The 17,563-nt window shown below is 44.5% G+C and overlaps 1 protein-coding gene across 3 annotated transcripts in view; it reads right to left on the minus strand.

Moving 5' to 3' along the window:
- Positions 1-17,563, minus strand: part of Med27 (mediator complex subunit 27) — a 180,348-nt gene that overhangs the window by 54,481 nt on the left and 108,304 nt on the right. For all 3 annotated transcript variants that reach the window (XM_090330848.1, XM_090330849.1, XM_090330850.1), the window contains one exon: positions 455-548. In XM_090330848.1, coding sequence (XP_090186974.1) covers positions 455-548 — 94 coding nt within the window. The remainder of the gene's footprint in view (positions 1-454; positions 549-17,563) is intronic.

Below are 17,563 nucleotides of genomic sequence, written 5' to 3' on the forward strand. Positions count from 1 at the left end.
TGGGAGGTTTGCATATCTGACTTGTATGAAATGACCCTAGTCTTCCCTCTCTAGTTAACTCTCATGGGAGACTGCAAGTTTGCTCAAAAGAAAGGGTTCAGGTACAGAATTTTTTTTTTTTCCCCCTGCCAGTCCTAGGCTTGACCTCAGGGCCTGAACATTGTCCTTGGGTTTTTTTTTTTTCTCAAGGCTAGAACCCTACCACTTGGGTCACAGCACCACTTCTGGTGCTGAGGAATTGAACCCAGGTTTCATGCATGCTAGGCAAGCAGTCTACCACTAGGCCAAACACCTGGCCCTGAGGTGCAGAATTTTTAATGTCAGTAAAGAAACATGTCCTTTACCACAGAACTGGGATTTAATCTGCAGTCTACAGATTCCAACACAGGGCCAAGAGAGGTAACTCTGAACATCATTTCATTCTAATATCCCCACAATAGTAAGTGGATCTTACCAGAAGCATTGCTGATGACCCGTTGGGTCTGGATAAGTGGATGGACATTTCAGGAAACATCCTGTCGATGCGGCTGATGACATCATCAACATACCTAGGTGGGAAAGGAACACACATGTATGAATAAGTGCGGAACATGGGTGCAGCTGTAGTCAAAGGGCTGCAAATCAGCAGTGCAGTGTACCAAGGCTTTGGCTTCACTGTTCTTCATTGGTGTGCTCCATTTTAAAGAAAATACCCCAACTCCTCTCTTCTTACAGTGGATATTTACCTCTACATTCTAAATAAGAGCACTTTAGATGCTAATTAAGTTTTTACCTCAAATATGTAGGCTCCTGTAAATGATGCTGAAATTCAAACTTAAGTGCCTCCTATCTGTTAGACTGAGGCTCTACCACTTAAGCCTCACCTCAGGCACTGTGTAGTACTAAGGCTAGAACTCAGGGCCTCATGTTCTTGCTAAGCTTTTTTTTTGCCCAAGGCTGATATCAACCCTGTTTTTGTTGATCATTTTCAAGATGAGAATCTCTCAAACTTTTCTGTCTGGGCTGGCCTTGAACTATAATCCTTCTTCTCTTTTCAGTTTCCTAAGGAGCTAGGATTCCTGGGTGTAAGCTACAGGTGCTCAGTCATTGTTTCTTTCTGACTCCCCCCACCCTTTTTTCCCCCCTGGGGTCAATCATGGGATTTGAACTCAGGGCCTGGACACTGTCCCCTGAGCTTTTCTTCTCTAGGCTGGTACTTTACCACTTTGAGCCACAGCACCACTTCTGGTTTTCTGGTGGTTAATTGGAGATGTAAGAGTCTCATGGACTTCCTGCCCAGGCTGGCTTTGAACCATAATCCTCAGATCTCAGCCTCTCGAGTAGCTAGGGTGAGCCACTGGTGCCAAGCTTCATTGTATTTTAAAAACATTTTCTTTATTATAGGCACAAACAGGAAAGTCCTTGAGACACTTATCTCCAATTAAGCATCCAGGACACCAGAAGTAGAACTGTGGCTTAAGTGGTAGAGTACTAGCCTTGGGTAAAAAAAAACTCAGGCACATCACTTAGGCCCTGAGTTCAATCCCCAGAACTAGCACACACACATGCCTGTACACACGCATGCACGTACACATGTACATGCGCACGCGCACACACACACCTCTCCTCAACCCCCCCACATCATCCAGATCATTTAAGCAAGACCTCACAGCTTTGAGCTCTCTTCCTAGAGCTGATTTTCTTACACAACCCAGGCTGGCCTTTAACTCATAACCGTTCTGAGTGCTGGGATTATGGCTATGCACCACCAAATGCACCTAAAGTCTATGACTTTATTCCTATGATCTAACCCTAGAGATTCTTCTTCTTTTTTTGGTTGGTTGGGTTTTCTTTTTGTTTTGTTTTTGCCAGTCCTGGGGCTTGAACTCAGGGCCTGAGCATTATCTTTGGACTTTCTCAAGGCTAGAGCTCTACCACTGGAGCCATAGAACCACTTCTAGCTTTTTTTTTTTTTTTTAATGTATGTGGTACCCAGGAATTGAACCCGAGTCTTTGTGCATGCTAGGCAAGCACTCTATCACTAAGCCAAACCACCAGCCCCTCACCCTAGAGATTCTTTACTGCAGTTAATGTATCAAGCAAGCTAGCAGTGCTGTTTTTATGCCTCCAAAAAGGGATGTTCTCTGCTTTCCTGATCCCAGTGGAACCTCTATCTCTTATGGTTTAATCATCACTGAGGCCACTGGCACTTGGCATGATATCTGGCATGTATAAGAGGTGGCAAGGTTACAAGGTGGCTTATTGGTAGTCCTACCACTCCATAGGCCAGTCTACCAAAGTGCCCTCTCTCAGCAGTAAGCCTTTCCTGCAATGGAGGCTCACTGTGGAGACATCAGCCCACAGCAAGGAGAGCTGGGTCTGCCTGCTTCCCCAGAGAAGAAATTATAACAGTATTTGTGCTTACCAGCCAAGCACACTGGACACAGAGAAATATACAAGGTAATAGCCAAGATGCAACACTAGCTATTAAAAGTCTTACATTGGATATCATATCTGTTGGATATAATAAATTGCATTACATGTCTGTTAAACCAGACACACATCTTCTCTAGAGGAGGAAGGAGATAGCCACTTCATTCACAGCATGGGAAGATTTCAGTGGGGAACCTGACAGCATGCTGCCATCTGTTAAAAAAAAAGTGAGCACCAGGGCCGGGAGTTTGGCTTAGTGGTAGAGTGCTTACCTAGCATGCATAAAGACCCGGGTTCGATTCCTTGGTACCACATACATAGAAAAAACCGGAAGTGGTGCTGTGGCTCAAGTAGTACAGCTCTAGCCTTAAGAGAGCCCAAGGACAGTGCTCAGGCCCTGAGTTCAAGCACCAGGACTGGCTCCCCCCCCCAAAAAAAAAGTGAGCACCAACACATCACTGTGAAAGTCAGAAGATAATCTTACAGATGAACCCGCGGGGATCTCCTTAAGAGAATGCAAAGGGCAGTTTGAAGCCTTGTGCTGAAGGAGAAGACACTGCAGCAGGCTAGGGACAAACGAGGAGGATGGGGAACAGATAGATAGCAGAGGGATGAGGTAGAGGTGCCTGGGAGAATCAGCCAGCACCGAGGCCATCTTCTCTCCACAGGACCACAGGTGAGACAGCACTGGAAGGTGAACTGGCTCAACATGAGCACAAGGTGTTTCTTAATGGCAAGGCTTCGTCGTCTTAAGATTCTAACAGTGAAGGAAACAGGTGCTCCTGGGCAGCTAAGAAACAAACAGTGGTCCCCTTCTAGATCTCTGGGTCAATCTTGTACAGTCTGGAATCTAAGCTTAAATACTACCATTTCCCTCTCTGCCTGGTGTCTCTGAGATAACAGAAGGCACTTTGTACCAAGTTTACACCCCACCCCTGGGAGCTTTCTGCATTTCCATACTTCTCTTCTAAATCTACATCTACGTGTATGGTTTAAATGCAGTTTCTTCAGACTCAGCAGGATACAAAACCCCGTGTCCTGTGTGACTGGAGGTCACCACTAAGTATATGCTAATGGGGAGGGGGCAGGCACTATCTTCTGCGGATCCCCAATCAATAGCTATCATAGCACTGGCAGCACAGAGTGAATGAATATGTGGGGCTTGAGAACAAAGGTAACACCATCATTTGCTTTCCCTTGTACCTTTCACCTTGAAGCCTAGTGTCATCAAGTATGCTAGGAAAGCAAGGGGGTGAGTAGGCTATATGATGCTCCCAAGTCACATGAAAAAGTAGAACCAAGAGCAGAGAGTAACTCCAGAATTCCATGCTACCTCGCTTTCAGTGAGGGCCGGAATACTAAATATTCAGAACACATGTTCCTTGCTGGCCATTTCTGGATTTCTTTCTTTATGAGACCTTTACTTAAAGGAAAGACCTTTTCGACAGTGGAGAAGAAAAGCAGTTCCTAGGAAGGACGCCTACAGCTGCCACAGAAGCCAAGAGATCCGGGGTGGGTGGGCTTTGTTGGTGTTTTTTCCACACTGACTGAGATTAGCTAAAGCTAAGCATACTCAATTCAGTGACTTTGTGAAACAAAAGTGAATTTTAAGGAAGACTGTTTTCCATTCACATGCCTACCATAAAGGAGATGCAAATGTCTTTGTTCCAGATGACATTAAGTATTTGCCAAAAAAAGAAAAGGGAGAAAGTCAGCTGCACCTTTAGTTGAGGAAAACAATGTCTCAATGCTAGAAGCAAAAATCAAAACACTTCATCTTTAGATAGTCTCTTCTAACTCCAGATCAACTGCCAGTAACTTGACAGAGAGAAGAAAGCTTGGATGGGCAAATTCCAAGGGCAGAGGTATGGGAGGTGGTGTCGCCAGGCTCGGTGCTGCGGTGTGGGAAGTGGTCTTGCCAGGCCCACTCCCAGACAGGCCGGCCAAGGACAGGTAGGAACAGTGCGCTCAACTCCTACACTTCCACCATATGCCACCCTCCCTGCCGTGGCAGAATCAAATTACTTTAAGTTTTACCTTTGGAATATAGGCAAACAAGCAGCAGCACAGCAGTGGTGACTAGTTTACACTCGAGCAGACGTGGCGGAAAGACATTAATTGAGTGCCAAATTGAGCAGTGAGTCACCATTTGCACATATCTGTCAACCTGCTAACAGGGTAATAACTTGGAAAGATTGCAGTTCCTATTTACATTACTGGAGCCTTTCGAAAACCAGGGTTCTGCTTGGTTCTCTTTTATTCAAGCACTCAGCTGATAAGCCATCTTGACAATCCTAAGAAGCCATCTAGAAACACAAACTTCTAGAAATCTGATTAAGGTATGATTCATAACTTCAGTATTTCCAGGCAGAAAAATAACTTTCAAGTCACCAAGGAGTCCTGTTTCCCTTCCCTGATCTTTTCCAGGACAAAGCAAGAAATTCCTGATGCTAGTTGATAGTGTCAGAAAGAACCACACCATTCTCAGGGTGTGTGTGTGTGTGTGGAGAGAGAGAGAGAGAGAGAGAGAGAGAGAGAGAGAGAGAGAGAGAGAGAGAGAGAGAGGAGGGAGGGAGGGAGGGAGGGAGGGAGGGAGGGAGGGAGGGAGGGAGGGAGGGAGGGAGAGGGAGAGGGAGAGGGAGAGGGAGAGGGAGAGGGAGAGGGAGAGAGAGAGGGAGAGGGAGAGGGAGAGAGAGAGAGAGGAGTAAGGTTTCAACAACTCTGGGCTTGGCACTGTCCCTTAGTGTTTTCTGCCTAAGGCTGGTGTTCTTCCACTGGAGCCACAGCTTCACTTCTGGCTTTTGGTAGGTAACGAGATAAAAGTCTCATAGATTTTCCTGCCTGGACTGGCTTTGAGCCTGATCCTTATATCTTAGCCCCCTGGGTAGTCACCATGACAGGCATGAGCCACCAGTGCCAGGCTACCATCCTTAGATTCTAATGCTCATTTTAGAGCCTTTCTGCCTCTTGTTTCTGTTTCTCTTCAAGAAGCTCATTTGCTTTTTTTTTTTTTGCCAGTCCTGGGCTTGAGCCCAGGGCCTGAGCACTGTCCTTGGACTTTCTCAAGGCTAGAGCTCTACCACTTGAGCCTCAGCACCACTTCCGGCTTTTTTCTATGTATGTGGTACCGAGGAATCGAACCCTGGTCTTCATGCATGCTAGGCAAGCACTTTAACCACTAGGCCAAACTCCAGGCCCCCGCTCATTTGCTTTTTTAAATGGGCCTAATAAGGGAACCAAAGAACAGCAGCACCCCAGAGCCCTCTCTCCCGCCTCCACTATCCCTGGTAGTCTAGAGCCCCCATGTGACCTGCACCAGGCAGTCTACAAGGAACCCCAACCACGGGCTTGGGCCAGTCTCATTCTTTGGCAATCCACTCATGTATTTTCTCAACAACTCAAAGGCTTCTTGTAAATATGTAGATTATTGGATTTTCCTATTTCTTTCTTGGGTAACATGTCCCTTGGAGAAGATATTAAAAACTAAAAATCATGCCTACACATTTTTCTGCAGTATGTAGTCTCTTAAAGTCCATTCATGGGCCTCATTTCAGGTATCCTTGTCTAGACTCCATAGCTCTCTCCCTCTGTCTTGGCTGCAGGGTGGAAGGACACAATGTGAAGTGGTGCAGGGCACAATGAAGCTAGTGGCCCTGCTGATCCAAGATCATGCTTCTAAGATGGGGCCCTTAGGTTAATTTTTGTTTACTCACTGCTTAATTGACAAATAAAATTAGCATATAGTTATCAAGTACAACATGTGTTTTGAAATCTGTATAGATGTTGGGGTGGCTAAATCAAGCTCATTAGCACGTGCTTCATCTCATTACCATTTTTTCCTGTGGTGAAAACAATTAAAATCTGCTCTCTCAGCAATTTAAGAATGTGACACACTGTTATTTACTACCAGAGCCATGTTGTACAAAAGGCTTCATAAACCACGAGCATCTTCTAGCCTACTCCTTCCTTTTCTTATCCTGGTAACTAACCACCATCTGACTTTCTAGACTCAAGGCTTCAACTGTTTACAGAAGGGTCATTGCATGGTATTTATCTTTCTGTGTCTGGCTTATTTCACTTACCATCATGTCCACCAGCTTCATCCATGTGCCATGAATGATGGGATTTCTTCCTAAACACTATCTATCAACTGCATACACATACCATGCTGTTTGCCCATTAGTCGACCTATGGACACTTGGTCTGATTTTCACCTTGAAGACTGTGGTACTCACTAGGACGGGGATAGTGACTCCTGTGACTACACCTTGTAGTGTGAGGGCTAAATCACATGATGGGCCTGTTTTAGCTTTCTGAGGAATCTCCATACTGTTGTCGATGCTGTCTGCATGAAGTAATGTTCACCCCTCAGTGTGCTAGCGTCTCTCTTCCCCACATTTTCATAAATGCTTACCTTCATGGTTGTACTGAGAACTCTGTCTCTACTGCTAACTAACCCTAATGACAAGGTCAAGGGCCTACTTCCATGACCTCAGAGTTCACCTGGTTTTGAGTAACCAGTTTTGCCCTGTGAAGCCATACCCCCTGTGCCCTTGAGGGAGAGGCTGGTCCTGGGGCTTGAACTCAGGGCCTGGCCACCGTCCCTTAGCTGTTTTGTTTAAGGCTGGCACTCTACCATTTGAGCCACAGCTCCCCAGTGACCCAACCAGATGCCACACAGCTGAGACACATCTAAAGGGAGACTATGGATTCCAGGCCCTGTTTCTTGCTCATCATCGTCATCCTCCCCTTCCCCCCCACTCAGGAGCAGGTGGACAAGAGTACACCACTTGAAGCAGGTCTCCTAGATGAGAGTTCTGGTTGGGGATTTGTGCAAACCCACTAGTAGCCAAAAGACTTTCTTTACTTTGCCCTGGTGCTTTATTCATTTTCAAATAAATTATGCCTCTGCTCCCACTTTTCCTGCCTCAAGACCCCTAGATGGTATCATCCCTGCTTTCCATGATAAACCCAAGTCTAATTCTTAGGCAGCCACAGACACTCTTCAGTCCAATTGCTGCTACATCCCAGGCTCATCAGGCCTTCTGCTCACCGCGTAGGCCCACCTGGAAGACCCCCCCACTCCTCAGGAAAGTCTCCCAGCACCCCCCATGCCCCATTCATCAGCACACCTACCTAGAATGGCACTTTTCCTGCACATTGGTCCTAACCCAATTTTTGAAGGATTATTTTATGTCTGAGATCACATGACTGCCCGCTTCCATGCAGAATCCCAGCACTAGCCATGGTGCCTGGCACTCCACAGCTTTACCCTTCAGATATGAAGAGATAGTAGGTTAAAAGATAGGATGGAGCTCCAAGTGAGGCCATTCTGAAATAAGTGCAATGCAAGAGAGACTGAAGACCTGGGTGTGGGAGAGCTCATCATAAGTCAGGGAGCAGCCAGAAAGCTTCATGAAACCATCCTCAAAGCAGGCGGCAGAGACCCTTCAAAGTCAAGGCTTACGACACATCCGCAGACTGCCTGCATCTGTTCTGGTAGGAGCTCAGTGCCTCTGAAAGCAAGTGCACTGTATTGACACGCCAGTTTTAAAATGCTGCTTCTAATGAACTAATTAATTCTGCAAAACATTAGTACAAAGCTGTATGCTTCCAAATTGGGATTACAATACTAAAGTGATAACGACATAGAAGTGGAAGACATCTCTAAAGATAGTGGCTTTGCAAAACATTATTTTCCATTTACATGGTAAGATATACTGCAAGCTATTTGTTATTAAAGCCTTAAAATAATTTATGGACAGATGGCTTAGTTCTCTAAATTCTGACCCCTCCTCAAAAGAAAACAACAAAAAAATAAGCCCTACAACAAATCTGGCCCTGAGCCAGTGATCTCGTGTGGGTGCCATGCTTAGCCAGTCCCGCAGGATTTAAATAGCATCTACCCGACACCATGTATGGTGTGCACTCTAGTTCATTTTTGCCACCTATGCCCATTTAAGACTTAGGAGTGCTTACATTCATAAGCCCCATTTCGGGGGAGAGTGAAATACCCAGTAGCCCCTCAAAGGGAATTATTTGCGTGATGAGAATGTGATTTACGACATTCCTTTGCACCTGTCCACAATGATGAGCTTGCAAGGCCTCCGACTGTGGTGAGGAACAGATGGGGGTGTATTTAACTACTCCATGTGAACGGGCTGGCTGAAACCACAATCACTAATTTCATGTGACTGAAGAAAGAGACTGGAAACAGGTCAAACACTCACAGTCAGATTTGTAAAATGTCTCCTTCCCTTCCTCTTTTTCCCTCCCTCACCCACCCACCTACTGGATGTTCTCTTCCAATGAAAGTCACTCACAAACTTCAACATCTCCTTTTGAAACTCCACACCTAGGCAGGCAGGCAGGATGATGAAAAGAATGAAGGGTGTCCACATATGAGAACAGACGAGAGGGGAGGTGGGGCGCTTGGCTCTGCTGCTTCACAGCTCAGGGCTCTGCGGCTGCATTACCCAAATACAGCGAGAAGAAGGCACCTTTCCACCCCAGAAAGTCAACTCTGAAATGCACAGGCAAGCCTGGCTCCTTTCTGCTGTCAGGCCACCCAATGCGTTTGCGAGCATGCCAGGCATAGATCATAAAAAGACAAGAACTAGCTGGGTACAAGTGGCTCACATCTGTAATCCTAGTTACTCAGAAGTCTGGGATCTGAGAATTTTGGTTCAAAGCCAGCCCATGCAGGAAAAGTCAATGAGACTCTTACATTCAATAGGCCACCAAACACCTGGAAGTGTACCTGGGGCTCAAGTGGTAAAGTGCTAGCCTCGAGGAAAAACAAAAAACAAAAAACAACTCAGGGACAGTGCCTAGACCCTGAGTTGTAGCCTAGAACTGGTGGACTCACGTTGGTGCACACGTGCATGCATACACACACATGGCGCACGCGCCTGCGCGCATGCACACGCGCGCACACACACACACACCATTTACTGATTAAGAATGGCAAAGAACCTAATCTGTAAACTGCTACTGTTTTGTCTATTAAATGTTTACTGAGGCCCATAGTCCTCAACAAACCAGTAGCATGTGTCAGGCAGCAGCTGACCCCTGACACCCCTCCTACTCCCCACCCCTACCCCCACCACCCAGGCTTTGGGGAGAAGTGAACAGCAGAGACCTAGTGCTGTCAGGAGCGCAGCAGGAAGAGGCTGAGCAAGTGAACACCTAACTTTGCCTATCTTTACTTTGGGGAAATATGCAAGGAAAGAGTCAACTCTCACTTTACAAAGCACAGCAAAAAGGAGGAAAAGTGACTCCCTCAAGATGATAGCATAGCACTTTGTGGCACTGAAACTGCCCATGTTTCTGAGATCCTATTCTAGCCTTGCTCTCGCACCTCAGTATGATCATTCAGTCCGGTGACTGTGAAGGCAGGGAGAAGGCAGAAGTCACCTCTGCCATTCCTCAGGCTTCCACAGTCAGCGGGAATGTTTGTGTTAGTGTAGAAACAATATGAAATCAACCATGATTTTCTCTTTATTGGGTCATTCAGGAAATATCCACTCTGTGACTAAGTGACATTTATAGAATCTCTGCTTTCATAGGCTACAGCTCATTTGCTAATAAGCCATCTCCCTTCAAAGTATCAGGCTTCACTGAAGAGGCATAGGACAACCAAGTGAAATGACTGTAGTTTCTTCTGCTGGGGTTTTGCTTTTGTAAGGCTCAATTAGCGTGCAGAGTTGGTGGGCAACACTTGTTTCGCATCTCATTTTGTATTAATTCAAATGTACAGGCTTTTCTAAAGTTCTCTTCTTGGCTTATAAATTTATTCAGGTATCGTGTACATCTCATTTCTCTAAACGTTTAAGGGAATTGTAATTTCACTACCTTATTCAGAACGAGAGAGAATATGAAAATGTCACTGAGGGCTGTGGTCACCCAGCAGACACCATACCAAGGCCTCTAAGTGTGTGTGTAGGATGAAGGTAGGCTTTATTCCACTATGCAACAGGGGTGCAGGGCAAGGGGTGCGCATGGTTTGGAGGAAGAAGAGGACAATGGATACTGACTGGGGTTTTGTCATCAGCTGCAGTAGGGGCAGTGGCTACATTTCAACCCTGACGACTCTATATATAGAACACTGAGTTGGAGTACAACCAGAAATGCTACCTCTCCTAAAAGAACCCTCTCCTCTAGTAACTGCTCTGAGACAGAACCATGTGGAGCTCATCAGGGGCTTCTGTACCTCAGTTTCTGGATGACATGTGGGAGGTGGAGGGGAGTAAGGTCAGGGTATTTGGCCAGGAAGTGGTTGTATCAAGGTACTGATTCTTCTCTCCACAGTGCTGTCTGTCTCCTCTAGGCTTTCACCTCGCAGATCCTTCTTGCTCTGGGGAGGACAGAAAAGACTCTGCCCATTGGATCTTATAGGTGCACTGGCAAGCCCTGGTAGCTCCCCATAATTTGCCCATACTACTAGAAACAGTCCCTTATCAAAGTCTCCTCTGTCTAGAGTCAGGACCTGGTCAAAGTTAACTTCTAGAAAGATAAACAATCCTTCCAAGTGAAACACACAACATTAAAACAATACTGAGACTACATGTGCTAGACTAAGAAATACGACAAACTGAAGTGGGGCACGGTGGCTCATGCCTGTAGTCCTGTCTACCCAAGAGTCTGAGATCTGAGGATCAAGGTTCAAAGCCAGCCTGGGTACAGAAGGACCTGAGACTCTTATCTCCAATTTACCTCTAGAAAATGGGAAGTGGGGCTTAGCTCAAGGATAGGGTGGTAGCCTTGAGCTGAAGAGCTCAGGGACAACAAATGCCTAAGTCTTGTTCAAGCCCCATGACCCCCCCCCCAAAAAAAAATACGACAAACTGTAAAATGTATAAGCTAATGGACACTAACCATCATGTGAGTAATCCTGATTGGCAATGGAAAAAAATTATATACACCCCACTTACTTAACTGAATAGCATTTGTTTAACTATTTTTTTTCCCTTAGAGAATTTTAACCATGGATGTGGTTTGTTTAGAAATTCATGTCATTCAAACAGGGTAAGGGAATTACAATGATAGGATCTGCCTTACTGAAAATAAATAGGCATCTCAGTCTGGTTTGCTTTCCTTTCTTATCTCCACCCCCCTGTTTATTTGTGGCACTGGGGAGTGAACCTGGGGCTTTGTGCTTGCTAAGTGTCCCGGCACCTCCAAGCTACAGTACAAAGAAATCTCTCAAATCAGTGCCAAAGGCTGGTTTGCTCTCCCCTGTAAGTTCACTGTGAAGCTCACATTTGCCCTTGACTATACCAGCTCTCAAAATGTGGCACCTGTCCACAAAGTGGTACAGAAGGTCATTTTAGGTGGTTTTGGGTGGAAATTTTAAATTTTCATACATGTGTATAGAAAATCACATCACTTGTAAATTGTAGTAAATAAATGTGTCATTTCATAAATATCAGTGTGGCTTACTAGGCATAAGACAGCCTTTCAGATGCTTACATGGCTCTTTCCTGTTTTACGATTGGGTGCCTACATTTTACCATAAACAATTTGTTACGTTCAGACATTTCCTTTAAATATATCTAAATAACAAATGAGGGAAACCATTGAGCCTAAGTTCCTTTGAGTCTTAGCAGAGATTTGCAATAGAGCAAAACCTTGATACAAAAGGCCATATAGTAGGATGCTAAATGAAAGGATCTCTAGGATATAGAAACATAAGCCATATAATGAATGATTGTTGTTCTTAAGGTACTGTGTTATCTCTCATCTCTTTTGCTGTCCCTTGGTTATCTTATATTGTTACAGTATCTCACTTTGTTACCTGATATATCGGATATATTTATATTTGGTTATTTGAAATTGGATAGGGAAGGGGGAAAACAAGATGGGGGGGTGGGGGGGAGGGAAATGGGGACCAAGATATGTGAAAGGGTATCAATGTACGGGAATTAATGCACCATCTATCTGACAAATATCATGTAACCCTTCTATTAATTACAATAAAAAAATCTAAATAAAAATCCTTCCCATGTTGAAAGGAAAGCCATGTGGCAGGCCATGAGATCAGGTGCCCAGCTCCTGGGTCTAAATGCCAGCACTATTTTGTGAGACAAGTCCCTGGGCCTCAATGTGCTTTGAAAATTCTCATTGCTGAAATGAGAGTAACAGTAGATCTCCTTCCAAAGGGTGGTTCTGAAAACTAGATAATGTATGCAACAGACCTACAACCTCTCTGTCTGTCTCACTGATTGTCTCTTTTACATCACACACACACACACACACACACACACACGCGTGCACACCTACACAATAAGTTATATGATGATGAGTCAGCATTAAATTATCAAGAATCCATGCAACAAGGTCCTTTGCCTCTATTCTCTCCATCATACATTAACACAAAGCACAGGGCAATGTCTCCTGCTGAGAAATCCCAGAATGGCTGTGGAAAATCTGGGTTCCATCCAGTGTTCCATGCACATGGTCACAGTGGGCTTTGGTCTCCTCTTTTGAGTCCTTCTAGCCTTGCCAACTCAATACTATGAGTTTACTATATGCACTAAGAAGCAATTACACAATTCTAAAGACTGCCCATCATACGGTAATTACTCTAGAAAATCCAATTAATCAAAACATCCTATTCCTGAACTTTTGGGAATAGCTGGAATCTATATACTTGACAAATTTTAGTCAAATCAATCAGTATTTTTAACAGGAGCATTATTGCAAGTACAAATAAAGCATAAAAAGCACCCGTTTTGACTTTGCTTCTATCTAAGGGGTTTATGACTAAAAGTGTCTCAAGGAACCTGTATAAAGAACACAAATAGGACAATCAAGCCTAGGGACTAAAGATGAGTATCTCAACTGGAACCCCAGGAAAAAGAAGTTCTGCAATCACAGAAACTTCCAGGAGGGTTCTACCTGCCGGAGTTCAGTGCAGCTGAGTAGGCTGCCCCACGTGGCTGAATAGGATGCTGCAAAGGCACGCACAGTTAAAACACACCTAGCTAAATGCATCTTCCATCGGAGGGTCACAGAATAAAGATACAAATAGGATTCTTTACTTAAGTGTCAATGGTGTTACACAGAAGGCAGGGAGTGTAAGCGCTCAGGTCCAACAATACCCACTCATACACCAACTCAGCCTGAGCTCTGACCTCTGAGCTCTGAAGTGATTCACACAGCGCATGAGTCAGTGAGTGCTGGTATTAACACAGAACTGTGTTAACTTGGACACCTAAAATGAGAGATAACAATTCCATTTGGATTAAAAAAAAAAAAACAAAGAGGAGCCATATCCCGGTAACTATAAGGGGATGACAAATGGGGGACTCAGGCAGCAATCCCTTCAACAAGGTGCTAGGAAGCTTTCCTTCTAAACTAGTGAGAGAAGCTGATTACAACAGGATAGGGTTCTGGCACAATTACTCTGAAGTGTGCAAACAGACACAGATCAATTCTTCCTGACCAGTGAGAATAAGGAGAGTGACAATGGGAAATACTAAGATTAAATGCTAGGCAAAAATCTTACGACGGGAAGACGGCTGGCTGAGTGCCATTTCCCAGGAAGGCCATGGAAATGAGCCCTGAAGAGTGTTTGGGACTTCATGTTCATGCAAGTATTCCTTCTGCAGGCAGGGGAAGGGAACCGTGCAGTGGGAAAGGAGCACAGAACTAAGGAGGCTTCTCAGTGTTTTTTGTTTTGTTTTGCTAGTCATAGGACTTGAACTCTGGGCCTGGGCGTTGTCCCTGAGCTCTTCAGCTCCAGGGCTAGCACCCTATCGCTAGAGCCACAGTGCCACTTCCTACTTCTCAATGTTTTTAACCCTGTGGCACACTCGTGGTTTCTGCCCACTGGGCCACATCTTGACATTTAAGCCTACCACATGCCTGTTGCAGCAGGCACCAGGTCCACGTAATGGTGACTTCTTTCAGAGGAAAAGAAACATGAGATGGTCTGGGCGCTGGCTGTGAGAGGTGCTCATCGCCCACAGAACAGTACTTGCTTGCCTGCTCGAGATGTTCTCTGATGTTCCAGCTTTAACTTCTTGCTCTGTGGAGTTCCAACACCAGTCGAGCAGATTACTTGTTGTGAAGCAATGTAAAGCATTTATGCTTGATTAGCATGAAAGGCCTGACAGCTCTGAGAAATGGAGCTTTTCCCAGATCTCCAGGTACATAATGATGGACCACTGCCATTGCAGTTCAGGGCCCAGTGAAAGCAGCAGGGTACATGGTACTACCTCCACTTTCATTGACTAGCTACAGTATCTTGTGGTGGGGAAGCTGTGCTTTCTGTAGTCCCCACATATCCTAAGCCAGCAAAGCCCTTTCGTGTCCACTGAGGCCCACATCTGCTCAAGCAAAAGGTCTGCTCTCTCTCTCTGTAAGATGGCAATAAGTGGCGTACCTGTCAACTCCAGCACCTTCCTCCACCAGGCAGAGGCACTTGAGTGAATCGCTCTAGGAAATGCATTCCAACAGCTGACAGATTTAAGAATGATAATAGTCGCTGAGGAACCATACAATTCCAGATCTGGGAGGCCATGGAGAGGCTCTCTGGTCCCAAATTCTTCACTTTATGCGCTGGCGAACTGATTTATATAAAGCTGATTTATAGATAGCTCATTGGGGTTGATTGGGAGATCAGAACCTAGTCCCTTCTGAATATATCAATCTGAAACACAGACCTTATTGGCTACCAATAAGCATTAAAAACCAACAAATGCTTCCCAAAGATAGGTTTACAAAGTTTCTACTATCATTTTTTTAAAATAGAAGCACTATATTCTTATCTACTTTATCTTTCAACAATAAATTCTGGCCATAGTTTAAGTGTCACTGAAATTATACTACACAGTCTTGAGAAATAGGGATCTATTTTCAAGCACAAAACTCGGGGGGAAATAATGAGTTTGTATTTAGAGTATATGCTTGGACATACTCAGATCAACCCAGGTGGGGGGCTAGCCCACGCTCAATTAATATCTGCTTTGGTGCTTTCTGGAAAACTTTTAGAATAAATAGATCTTGTTAAATGATTTATAAAGGCTCTCACCATCTTTACAGAGTAGAAGAAAAGCTGGGTGAGGGTTTCATTTTATCTGGATTCAAGTAACTAGCTAATGATTTGTATTCTGTAGATGTGCGTGACATTTCAGCATTGATCCAAACACACTTGATTCATCTATTTTGGTTTGCAAGGAAGTATCTAATCCAAAAATAAACTTCAAAACAGCCAAACCTCTATTTCTAAAACCTGTGCCGCAATGACCAGTAAAATATTGAAGCATAATGTTCAAGTAAACCATTTCCAAGCCATATATCATTTTCTGTTTGGGTCCGACCCAACTGTTTCAAAGTTCATTTTTACAGTGTTCAAGGATAATAGCAACCGTATCATTCACAGGAACCATAGCCAGTCAATTTCTACAGAGAGTAAATGGAATTTTTCCAAATAGATTAAGTTTTAGTGTAGAGAACAAACACCCCCTGAGGTTAGTATTTCTGAAACAAAATGGCCAGAAATTAAGTTCAGATAATTTCAAGGGATATTTTTCAAGTGTGACTGGCTCAGAAAGTGGAGAAAGAAGATGGGGGCAGTGGAGATCCCTACAGCACGGGAAGGGTATTCATGCCACCACCAGCTCGCAGGAGCAAGACTCCTTCCCTACTAACTTCCACCCATTGCCTACCCTTCCTCCCTTCACTGGAGAACGCACAAAGGGTCACATCTCAGTTAACAAAGGGTTCAGATAGAGCCTGGCATTGTGGATGCCTCTGTTTGTTTTTATGTGCTCTAATGCATGTCTTTTAAAACAGACTTTCATTAGAAGAGCCTCATTTTGTTTAGAAATGCTCAGCACACCACCTCAAGCCCAGGGCTTTGTATTTACAGCTCCTGTCTCTTCTCTTATTATGTAAGCACAGGCTACGAGCTGTTGTTGTATGTGTGCTGCATGTTTCCCAATGCGTTACCCTGACAACCTGTAGAAAAGGGGCCGTGAGGGGCTTTGGCAGTCTGAGAAATTGACAGCCGAGATTTTGGTGGGGCCTGCTAGTGAACTTCCTGCTTTTTGACCATGTACCAGCTGATTATAGGGGTAAAAAATAGATAGGAAATGAGTGTGTCCTAACATGACACAGTCTACCAGCTAGGTAGTTGGTGTCTACAGCAAGAACATGAAAGTGGGTGCTGAAAGGATTATGAATCGGCCATGGATGTGGGACTTGGGATCCACGGTACAATGAGGAATATGCCAATATATAAGGTAAACAGGGATTGAGTAAGACATTCAGTGTGATGGCTATGAAGCATCATCCACATTCTTTTGTGCCTCTGTGAACTCCTCCAAGATCAAGAAGGTCAATGAAAATGTCATCCATGGGAGTGAGTCACTATGGCCCCACCTCAGGCAGGGTTCCCTATACAGGCCTAAGAACAGGAGGAAGAAATGGTGAGATGGGTAGTTTGGATGCTGGGATGCTGTTATCGAACACCCAGTAAACCCTCATTTAAACCTTGAAGCAAGGACATGCAATTCTTACAAGATGGTGGTCTGTTTAGAAAGAGGAAAGCATAATGTTTAAGCACAAGGGATCAAACTGGTCTGCTTTGATGGAGTCCTTTCCGATACAAGGACACATTACCCATACTTCAAGCTTTCCCATGGCACTATGCTAATGTATGTTCAATGTTACATCTAAAATCCCGCAACCCTTCCAGCACCCAATCTTACTTTCAATTCTTATTTACATGCCTATACCTTTCACAATAAAGGTTTTTAAAAAGTGAAACACAGAAACATGTACATCCTGGTTTTGTTTATCTGGATCTAGTACATTTGTAGGTATTTCCACTTAATTCGAAAAGGTTTGGGAAAGTGAAAAGTTCAGATCCCTTCATCTTTTTCTTTTGACAATGAATTATTCATGAAGCTCTCCTCCTCATTCCCAAATGGTGAGGTTTAAACAATTGCTTAAAGTGCTGTTTTTAACTGAAGAACACATTATTCATAAAGCCTCTAGCCCAGGAAACACGTACTTGCTAACTGGTCATTTTACCCTGATCAATGACTTCTCGTGCTAAAGCACACCACAGTGGGACACAGTACAGCGTGGGCCACTGGCACTAAGTGCCGGCTCTCACAAACAAAAGCAGGTTGGTTAATGG

This window comes from Megascapheus bottae, chromosome 3 (assembly GCF_031878675.1).
Source record: "Megascapheus bottae isolate mThoBot1 chromosome 3, mThoBot2.hap1, whole genome shotgun sequence".
NCBI classification, from domain to species: domain Eukaryota; kingdom Metazoa; phylum Chordata; class Mammalia; order Rodentia; family Geomyidae; genus Megascapheus; species Megascapheus bottae.